This window comes from Triticum dicoccoides, chromosome 3A (genome assembly GCF_002162155.2).
Source record: "Triticum dicoccoides isolate Atlit2015 ecotype Zavitan chromosome 3A, WEW_v2.0, whole genome shotgun sequence".
Taxonomy (NCBI): Eukaryota; Viridiplantae; Streptophyta; class Magnoliopsida; order Poales; family Poaceae; genus Triticum; species Triticum dicoccoides.
In genome coordinates, this window is record NC_041384.1 from 658,135,672 (window position 1) to 658,146,542 (window position 10,871).

General features: G+C 45.2%; 2 protein-coding genes across 2 annotated transcripts; one reads left to right on the forward strand and one right to left on the reverse strand.

Annotated features, from left to right (window-relative positions):
- Nucleotides 1-3,955: 3,955 nt before the first annotated feature.
- LOC119270008 (MDIS1-interacting receptor like kinase 2-like) lies at nt 3,956-6,040 on the forward strand. Its single transcript, XM_037551949.1, has 2 exons — nt 3,956-5,153; nt 5,451-6,040. The coding sequence occupies exons 1-2, from the start codon at nt 3,956-3,958 to the stop codon at nt 6,038-6,040; spliced, it is 1,788 nt and encodes a 595-aa protein (XP_037407846.1).
- Nucleotides 6,041-6,776: 736 nt separating this feature from the next.
- LOC119272584 (cysteine-rich receptor-like protein kinase 10) lies at nt 6,777-8,151 on the reverse strand. Its single transcript, XM_037554049.1, has 2 exons — nt 7,692-8,151; nt 6,777-7,159 (listed from the first exon to the last, which is right to left on the reverse strand). The coding sequence occupies exons 1-2, from the start codon at nt 8,140-8,142 to the stop codon at nt 7,008-7,010; spliced, it is 603 nt and encodes a 200-aa protein (XP_037409946.1). The 5' UTR covers nt 8,143-8,151; the 3' UTR covers nt 6,777-7,007.
- Between the last annotated feature and the right edge of the window lie 2,720 nt (nt 8,152-10,871).

A 10,871-nucleotide genomic window follows, 5' to 3' on the forward strand; every position in this document is an offset into this window, starting at 1 on the left:
TTTGTTGAACCCGCCCCCGGTAATTTCTGTAAATAGCACGATAACATTCACGCTATAGACCTGATAATTTAGATACAAACATCGTGGTAACTTTAAACATTGGGGAAGATAAATATGAAAAGATACCCGATAATTTATGTGTAAATAGATGGTAATATACGCAGCGCACATCTGATAACTGAGGTAGAAACACCATGGTAACTTTGACCGTAGGGATTTTTTTTTGAAAAGATACTTCGATATCTTCTATGTAAATAGCACGGTAGTATACCTCCCTCCCCTAGCATTTTTATGTGTAAATAGCATGAAAATATATGCACGGCGATAACTAAACACCATGATAAGTTTATGACCCGTGGGGGAGAATTTGCTGAAACATACCCCTGATAAATTTTGTGTAAATAACATGATATTTTAAGCACTACGGGCTTGATAAGTTACCTAGAATCACCATGATAAGTTTTTCTCCCAGAAAAAGGTTGTTCAAAACATCCCCAATAATTTTCTTGTAAATAACATGATAATATAAGCACCGCATAACTGATAACTTGCAATATAAACATGATGGTAACTTTTTTTACCAAAGGAAAATAAGTTGTTAAAGACATACACTCGCCTCCCGTGTGGGCCTCTTGGATGAACACAACACATGGCGTGCCACGAGAAAGTGACATAATGTTTAGTGTAATGAGGGGCACACGTGCTATAGGCGTGATAAGTTACGCAAAAACATCGTGGTAATTTTTGACCTATGGAAAATGCTACCGAAACACACCCAGGTTTTTAGGTGCAAGTAACATGATAATATACGAACTATAGACTCGGTAACTCATGTACAATCCCCCATGGTAACTTTGACCAGGAGGAGGTTGATGTACATATACCCTGATAACTTATGTATAAGTACCACGGTATTTTACACATCGAAAGCCTTCTAACTTGTGTATAAAATACAGTGGTGACTTTGAAGGGGTGTAGTTGTTGAAGCATAGTATCTGATACGTTCTATGTAAATAGTATGATAAGTTATGCAACACAGGCCTGATAACTTGCATACGAATATCATGATAACTTTGTCCTGAGGAGAAATCATGTGATAGACGTGAATACGTGACAGTTTTCTCGAGGGTGGGCGCGCGAGATGTGCGGGAAAAACAGGTTTCTCGGGCGAGCCTCCGGGTCATTTGGGAGGTCAAAGGACGGGGGATCGTGTGGTACTTTAAAATGAAAGAAGTAGAGGTGTGGCAGTTTTGCTTATACGACACACGTGTGCCAAATATCACAGTTCTTTTAATATTTATATTAAATCAGTTGGAAAATAAAAAGGAAAAGACCAGACCAAAAAACCATTGAAAAATTTAGGCTAAGCTCATGCTCCACCTTTTTGTCAGTAATCTTTATAGGAGTACAATTTAGATTAGGTGGGTGAAGGAGCCAGAGATGGCATCCTTCAGATAAACCTAACATTTGTTTAGCAAGGTTGTGCGTCTCCATGTTCAAAGCTCTTCCTTCAGAAAGAAAAGAGCAAGCTTGAACTCAAATGACATAACCTTGTGTTCACGAGTGTTCAAAGCTCTTCCTTCTTAATAACTTCTTTGCAATCCGAGGCAATGACGATACGAGTTTGCATGAGATATGTCGGCAAGGACATGGCTTCTCGACATGCCAAAGCCTCAAGGGAAGCAGGGTAGACAACTCTTGCCAACACCAAGTTGAAGCTACCAGGTATGCTCCATTGATGTATCTGCATATAACACTGATCAAGCCTATGTTTGATGTTATGGATACAACTTCGTCCACCATTAGTTTTGTATTAGCCACGGGAGGACGAATCCACGGAGGAGGAGCACTCTGGCGAATGTTTGAATGAAGTTTTAATATAGAAGTAATATTTGCAAAGAAAACATCCAACAATTGGCATCAGGTTCCCTTGTCTGGTTCATAGTTTCCACTAGGTCAGCAAGAGCCGACACGCAGTGAGACATTGTACAGTCCTGGAGCGAATGTCCCATGAATCCTCCACCCAACGGAGAGTGCAGTTGCTGCAAACATCCATGTTGGGGTGATGGAGCAAGTCCGTAGATGGGATAAATTGTTCTGCAAGACGCAAGGGAAAACTTTGATCTTCGACGACACCTGCACCTTCCATGAATTAGCTCGTTCCTCTAGCCACGCTTCACGCGAGGTGCTTTCTTGTGATAATCATTCGGTAAGCAGATCTCATCGGAAAAAAAATGCTTGTTCGATCAAAGTTTCAAGCCCAAAAATCTTGAGTTGTCCTGCTGCAAAGTGAAATAGATAGAATAGTCGATGGGGATGAAGGTGTTGGGGACTAATTCCTTGATCCAATCCCCCGTGTTTTACTAGATAAGGTCACATAGAAATCGTGGTGCATCTTGGGTGAGATGAGTGATTGGCCTCATATCGAATCCCTTGGTATCCAGTTGTCCCTCCGTATATCCGTTGTTTGACCATTACAAAATCACCAAAACCGAAAATGAAAAATAAAGAACTGAACCACCGCTAATTTTTTTTTTATAGAACAAGCGCCCATGTTATTTTTTTTTGAGAAATAAGCGCACACACTCATGAAGAGACCAGCGCATCCGATATCTCTGCTACTGGGCTAAGCCCATCTCTACACACTGATTCCGGCCACATTCTTCCTCCGATGTGTTCCTTCCAGCCCTCCCCTTCCGCGGCCGGCGGATGGCCGCCTCGCCGCGTGCCCCGCGGCCTTCCACCGTCTTCCCTGGATCCGGTGCCTCATCCGCACCGTTCTCTACCACCTCTGCCCCTGCGCTGACGAATTTATCTTCAGATACAAATCAGAATTAGTCCTGGGCAGTGGGTACCATTTCCTAGATTGCCTCCATCATCTCCGATTGTGCTGACACGGAGTGATGTGGCGCTGCACCATTGCCATCTCTCGCTGTGCAGAAACGTTTGCTTGCACCGTGGGTGTCTCCCGGGTCCCAACCTAGTCTTCGTCCAATATGCTTAGGCTAGGGATCCCGTCGGTGGGGGCTAGTTGGTATCGACTGCAAGTAGGGAGGCCTTTGGCTTGACGAGGAGATGGCAGGAGCTATGTGGAAGTGCTTCTAAATTTCGGAGGGAAAAGGAAGTGAGTTTTGTTGAGACACAAAATCTACGCCCGTTCCGTTCAATTTGACCTCAACCTTAATTTCGTGATACCAATTATGTTTGGCAAATTAGAATAATATTCTAGAAATGTTTCTCTGTTTTATTTGGCTATGTTTCTCTTCTTTGTTTGTGTGTTCTACTTTTCGTGGGCGCAGGCGTCTGCCATTGAAGCCTGAATTGCTGCTCTAGGAGGCAGGATAAAGGTTCAGACTGGTAGGGTGATATGGTCCAATATCAGAGTTGATTAAGTAACTAAATCAATGAAGCCGGTGTTTACCGGATCTTTCAAAAAAACAAGAGATGATTAAGTAACTAAATCAATGAAGCCGGTGTTTACCAGATCTTTCAAAAAAACAAGAGATGATTAAGTATCTGTGTGCCATGGCTTCTAAGCGTCACCCTGATAATGACATGATCATACATCATACATCGTACCATTTGTAATTTCTTACTCTTATTATGAGCTGGCCTCCATAATAAACTAGCATGTAGCTTGTCCTTAATCTAAACTGACATTACGAAAGTGTGCCATTCGTAAACCACCACTGTAGTGGAGGGACGGCCGACCGGCTGTCTCATCTGGAGGATTAATATCCCTGAGTCCCTGTAGCCATGAACCACCACCCATCCAAACTCCGAAGCCACCATGAAGCATCTCCATCCCGTAGGCCTCCTGCTCTCTTGCTCTTGCTCTTGTCTCCTACTATGTGCAGTCGCGCTAGTGAGAGCGGACATCCGGCGTGAAGCTGAAGCACTTGTGAAATGGAAGGCTAGCTTGGATGGTGCCGATGAGTCCCTTGGGCCATGGTCCATGGCCAACTCCACGAGCCTTTGCAGGTCGACGCAGATCACCTGTGACCAGGCCGGGCACGTCATAGAGCTCGACCTGGCCTACACAAGTCTGAACGGCACACTTGACAAGTTAGACTTCTCAGCCTTTCCCCACTTGAGCAGTCTCACCCTGATCCGGAATGGTCTATTCGGTACGATTCCAGCAGGGATTGGCAACCTGACGAGCTTGGTCAGGCTGAGGATCATGGAGAACCCGTACTTAAGGGGGCGCATTCCACACAGCATTGGACAACTGAAACAACTTTCTCATCTGCAACTGGAAGCTTTGGGGCTCGATAGCACACTACCTCAAGAGATTGGCAACTTGACAAGCTTGATATCGCTCACTATCAATTTGGCTACTTTGGCAGGATCGATACCACCAACAATTGGGATGCTCATGAAGCTCCGCGAGTTGAGCCTAGGCAATAATTTGACAGGGAGCATCCCAATGGAGATTGGAAACATGACAGGACTGCAGACCCTAAACCTTGAGGATAACTATTTGGGAGGGCAGCTGCCAGGTACCATCTCTCATTTGGTCAAACTCCAGTCTTTGCTTCTGTCAGAAAATCAGCTGGTAGGTCACATCTTCCCCGGGCTTGGAAATAGCAGCCTCCTTGAGGTAATCTACATTGCAAACAACAACTTCTCTGGGGCGTTCCCATCATCCATTTGCGTAAAAGGAGCACTGTGGAGAGTTTTTGCTGAATATAATGGATTTACCGGTATTCACCCCCAGGCCTTTCAAAACTGCACAACCCTGCAATATGTTGACTTCACGGCAAACAACATTGTTGCAGAGCTAAGGGACTGTTTTAGTGAGCATCCAGGACACCTGTACCACATGGCTTTCAGCCATAACCAGCTGCATGGCACACTTCTGACTGATCGGGGTGAGGATTTCCTTTGTAACCGTACTAATTTAGGCTTCCTAGACCTATCAAACAATGTCTTACATGGAGGTTTTTCCAAGTGTTTCTGGGACTTGCCAAATTTGCAATTCCTGGATCTGTCCAGCAACTCTTTCAGTGGTGTAGTTCCGTTCTCGAGGACATGTCAAGAACGTCTTAAATTTCTACTCCTAGCCAATAACAATTTTACAGGAACCTTTCCTCTGGGTCTTAAGAGATGCAAAAAGCTTGCTGTTCTAGATCTTGGAGACAATGATTTTTCTGGTACAATACCTTCTTGGGTAAGCATGAGTTTGCCTCGACTCAACTTTCTTCGACTGTCATCAAACATGTTTGACGGCATCATACCCCACGAGATCTTACAATTTCGCCAGCTCCAAGTATTAGACTTGTCCAAAAACAAGCTCACAGGACCCATTCCAGACGATTTTACGAATTTTACTGGCATGGCACAAGAACAGAACAACAATGACTTCACATACAGTGATGCATATTCTTATGAAGTGAAAATTCAAATAGTTTGGAAGAATGCAGATCGTCTTTACATTGTGGAGATAGGAGACATGGCCGGTATCGACTTGTCTGGAAACTCGTTGTCACAGGAGATCCCAAATGGGTTCACAACCCTTCTTGGACTCAGATACCTGAACTTATCAGGAAATCATCTGTCAGGTTGTATCCCTGAAGACATTGGCAATCTAGTACTGCTGGAATCCTTGGACCTTTCTCGGAACCAACTCAGGGGGGAAATTCCTCGAGGCTTTGCAGATTTGAAGAGCATAAGCAATCTGAACCTCTCAACCAACATGTTATCAGGGAGGATACCTATGGGTGATCAGCTGCGGACACTTGATGACCCGTCAATATACAGCAATAATCTTGGGTTATGCGGATTTCCGTTGGAAGACTGCGTAAGCTCGTCAACACCGACGCAACCTGAAACGAGTCTGGATGAAGATAGAGAGGCGCTGTGGTTTTACTGCTTTGTGGCTGCTGGGTTTATCTCTGGGTTCTGGCTATACTTGGGCTTCTTGTTTCGCAGCGAGACATGGAGATATTCATTCTATCAGTATGTGGACAACATGCAAGCGAAGGTGACCAAGAATATACGAAGCTGCATTTCGTGCTTCCAGGTTAAAGGGCCTGAATGATGAAGTGTGTCGCTTCTTGTTGAAGTAATGGTGTATCGCGTCCTATATCAAGCATGTGTGTAGTATTTCCTTTCCTTTGTTAGTTGGACGGTTGGTTGTAAACGTATTTTCCAGTAATTTGATGCTATTCAAGTTTTGTGGCGCTGAAACCTACCGGTTTCAGATTTGATTGTTTGGTACCTAAGGCTATTTGGAGTGAAGTGAATGAGTTCTTTGAAATCAGTTAGTGATAAATTTGAATCTGTAGCTTGCTTTTTGGTTGGTAACACTAGGCATGCTGTTTTGAGCATTTCTTGCACAGCCATTTTGTGGAGTTTCTGGAAACATACGAATGCTATCGTTTTTAGCTCCCAACATTAAGCAGAGGATCTTTATGAATTTGGTTAAAAAAACTGAAGTGTAATATGTCAAATTTGCTGGCTGATGATCAATTTGAAAGGACTCTGATTGTAATGCCCCTGTGATTGGTGGAGCAAAGCACTAGACTCATTAGATAAAACTGAAGACTGTCTATACACATCTGTAGTTGGGCATGGGCATCGCCGGTTCGATTCAGCTTCCTGATTCGGTGAAAAAAAGTTATTTCATGTTTTACAGAATAAGACTTGGATATGAATGGCTGTTGCGGCCAAAGTCTCTTATGCCATGGGTTCATAAGTAACACAGTCTGAGATCATTCAAGTGATTTCCTAAAAGCACTTTTAAGTTTTACATAAGGGAAGTGGGTCTCATTTCATTAAGTGGACCAAAGCCATTCGCGTCATTTCTTCTGCAAATGCAAAGAGAAAAAGTAGTAACACTATCCACACATTACATAACTGAAACAAGAAGAAAAAACAGAGGTAGGCTCTCTTTTCATCTTGATCAATGGAAATTCAAAGACTCGGTTAGCATATATCCTTGTCGCAAAGAAGGTTTCATGGCTGTTCTTCTGAAGAGATTCATGGCCTGTCATAGACATAATCCTTCACATAGCGGCTTGTTGTGGTGACTTCCAAACTTGAGTTTGGGTCGAATGTTCACTCTTGTTATGTGATTCCAAGAGTTGCTTCTCTAACAGAGACCTCAGCTTCAGACATAGAAACTCAAGATATGATGCATTTGGCTCCAGTGCAAATTCTGAAACATTCATATAGCACTTGTAAGTTTCAAAGTCCATAACAAGGCTACATGAGATAAATTAAGAAGACCAAACTAACTACATTTGCAGAGCAACAGTGCAAGAAAAGAACAGGTGGTTAATTCTGCGTTGTCCATGTACACAACTGACAAGTAATAACATATATAATTCACGTTTTATCTGTTATCTTGATCATTATCTCTTATAAGCAAAAAAAATCTAGAGAAAAGCGAAAGTAAGATATTCACATGTGGCTGGTGATAAGATCAACCTGCCATTGAACCTAGTGTCTCTAGTAATTCTAATTCAAGGATGGATCCGACTATTTGCTACCATGGGTAAGACAGAATCATACAAACTGTGGTTCTAGAATTTCTGGGTTTAGCTCATTCTTTTCTACTGTAAGTCTATGTCACCAACAGAAGACAGTTTGAAGGTTCTTGGCAAACACAACATCATTTTGTGCCAAACTTTTCTCACTGGGCAATCAAATTATTCAAATGGGACTTATGTAGAGATAGAGTCGCTTACGCCCGGTGAGGCCGACGCCCATGCCCTCCTCCATGCGCTGTTCGTCGTGAAAGCAGACGCTGCACGCGCCGCCGTCGACCACGACCATGGCCTGCCGGTGGTACGGGCACAGCCGTTCCGCCTCCCGGAAAGCCTGCGTGATGCAGGCCCCGCAGTCCGGCGAGCTCCCGTCGGGGGGCCAGTAGCAGTAGGCCGACGCAATGACCCTGTCGGGACGCTCGCCGGCGTTGTTGCCGGGAGAGCACTTGCAGGAGGACGCGTTTGCCTGGGAGAGAAGGATGGCGCCGAGACGCCGCAGGTTGGTCTCGTAGGCGCTGCCGGGAGCGTACGTGCCCTGCGCGCCGCACGTGTGACCGGGCGGCGGGGCCTCACGACGGAAATCGATGGCGGCGGCGGCCAGCGTCGGCAGGAGCACGAGCGCCAGGACGGCCGCGGCACGAGCGCCAGGCATGGTGGTCTCTCGTGTGGTGTGGTGTGGGAGAGAAAGACTGTATAATTTTAAAAGTCGTTTTTACGGAACGTCTGTATAATTTTAAAAAAATGTCTAATGACTACGTTTTAACATAGTTAAATTGAATGCACATATATTTGAAATCCACAATATATGAACACACATATGGAGCGAGGAAACTCGAAGAAACTATTCCAGTGAAGTGGAGTGAGGTGTGAGGTGTGAAGTGACGACCGCAAAGGAAAGGGCTGCACAAGGCACAAGGTGGAAAATGGAAGATGGGATTAAGGAAATGTCACGACATAGATGAACCATGCGATAAAACCCACCACACTGGATGGTACATGTGTCGGCGGGCTCAACAACAGTCTAGCAGAGGTCTATGAAGGTATGGTACGAGGGGCAACTCGGGCAGAACCCTAACGCAGTTGCCACCCTTCCTCCTCCGATCCCGCTCTCCCCGCCGCTGCCAAAGGACGCCTCCGGTCAAAGGTCGCGAGGTTGACGGTGGTGGCGGGTCCTTATCCTCCTTGCACGACTGATGGCGGCGGGAGCCCCATCCCTTCTCACGTTGCAGGGTCTTTGGCCGGAGCTTCATGGCGGCCTTGGATGACATGGTTCGTCTGGCGGAGATGGGCGCCAGGGCGGCGACCCCGTAATTCTTCGGCGACCTCGGCTGCTGCTGTGGCCGTGAGGGAGGCACGACATCTAGTTCGGGGGGCTTGGTGCGGCTTAGCTACTCATCTCCGTGTGGTTGCGGGTGGTGGCGGTGGTGCCCACTGAGATCTTCGGCCTTGTTGGAAGCCGGCGGGTGGCGTAGTCCTTGGGTTCTTTTTGCTCTGAGAGGGTGTTCTGCCAGTTGTTGGCCCTCATGGACATGGCCGTTGACGAGTTCCGGAATGCCCCGCCGCATATCTTCATTGTGTGCTTTACGCTTGTAGATTGCTGGATCAGATGAGATTCGGTCGTGTACGCCCCTATTTCAGTCCGGATGACTTCTCATGAGGGTGTGACGGAAAGCTTTGTTGTTGGTTGACATTATGAGACATGTTAATATTTAAATCCACCCAAAAACTGGCCCAAAAGCTCGAAGAAAAGCCCAAACATGGCATAAATCACTATTCTATAAAAAAGGTATAATATATTAGTTAAATATTCCAAAATTCATTATTTTAATTTTAAAAATGCACTGTTCATGTGTATTGGGCCGGACCGAGCCAGGGGCTTGGGATTTTGAGGCCGGGCTTTGCAAAGCCCGGTCCGGAGGGTGCCCAGGTTTAGTTGGTATTATAGCCTGTCAGTTCTCGACGGCATGATGGTTCTCGGGGCATGAAAGGATTGAAAATTTACACCCAAACAAGTATATAATGTTCTCATTAGTGTTTTGCCATGGAAGATTCCAATTTGGTGAAGTTCTCCATCCAGGACCCACCTTGAAATTTAGGATGGTCTTTGTGAAATGTGCAAAGTACAAAAAAAAATGTTAATAAACCTGCAATTTTTTTAGGACACCTGAAAATTTGGAAGTAGTGGGTTTTTAGAACAGCTCACAATGGAAATTTTGAAATGAAAAATGTACTTTTCAGAGGGAATATTTGAATAGTATTCGTACTGTAATATGGGCTTCGCCAGTAAATTATCATGTAGCGCATGCCCCATGCGTGTGGGCTAAGCCCATGACCCGGCCACACACTCCTCTCCTCTGATTCCCTCCCCTTTCTCCCTCCGGCGGCCGGCGATGGCCGCCTCCCGCCGCCTGGCGCGGAAGCTCCCCTCCATCATATCCAAGCACCAGCGCCTCATCTGGCCGGAGATCGAAACCCTAGAGGAAAACCCCGAAATCTCCACCTCACCCGCCTCCATCCCCCTCGACCCCTCCCTGCCGTCTCCCACCTCTCGCCGCCGAGCCCACTCCCGGCTCTCCCCTCCGCGCACGCCTCCTCCCCGGAGGCGCTCCTCCGCCTCCTGCGCCGCCTCATGCATGAATTAATCAACTTCCAAAAGAGGAGGCTAATAAGATCACTAGCATGGAAAGCAATGTCTCCGTGTCTAAGGTAGACATGACTCGATAAATTTGTAAGGCAAAGCATCATGTAAAGCTTTTTTTTTTAATAAAATTGAGTGAAAGCAGTTGTTAACATGCATGTTCAATATCAATGATCTATTAGTGACTGTGTTTCACTTCAGAATTTGCTCTGAATCGCTTAAAGATTGGCTGCTACCTGCAATTTCAGATTCTTTTGTTTTCGGGTTGCCGCGGTAGAAAACGTTTAGATATTTTTGTGTACATGAACTTGTCTCAACTTACAGGCAGACTAGCACTAGGAATGTTGCAGTTAAAAAAATCAGATCTTTTGTCTACTTGGACTTGTCTAGATTAGCTATTTGTTGTCGGGATTTAGTCTGTAAGCCATGTGCTTTTGCTTCATGTTAGATCGGTTAAACAGTGGAAGTAATCACTACAACTTTTCATGGACATTCCATATTTCTGCCCGCAAGAAATGCATTATGCCCATATCTGCAATAATAAGAAATGTACATATGCTCGTAGCATATCCATGTTGGTTTACATAACACAAGGAAAACATTGCAGTCCATCGAAGGATGAAGCAAATCAAAAAGCTGACCTCCATTACTCAGTGAAGCTTATAAATAAATGTACTGGTTGTGCTTTTCCATTCTTAATTACCATGCTCCCCTGGCAGGGTTGTAACCCTTTTCATTTGAAC

What these genes read in the sequence shown, in the direction of transcription:
- LOC119270008 (XM_037551949.1), top strand. Translation starts at nt 3,956, where the DNA reads ATGGCCAACTCCACGAGCCTTTGCAGGTCGACGCAGATCACCTGTGAC. An exon ending in TGGAGACAATGATTTTTCTG is followed by an intron (nt 5,154 to 5,450) that starts GTACAATACCTT and finishes TGGAGATAGGAG; the next exon opens with ACATGGCCGGTATCGACTTG.
- LOC119272584 (XM_037554049.1), bottom strand. Translation starts at nt 8,142, where the DNA reads ATGCCTGGCGCTCGTGCCGCGGCCGTCCTGGCGCTCGTGCTCCTGCCG. An exon ending in GGGCGTCGGCCTCACCGGGC is followed by an intron (nt 7,160 to 7,691) that starts GTAAGCGACTCT and finishes TGAATGTTTCAG; the next exon opens with AATTTGCACTGGAGCCAAAT.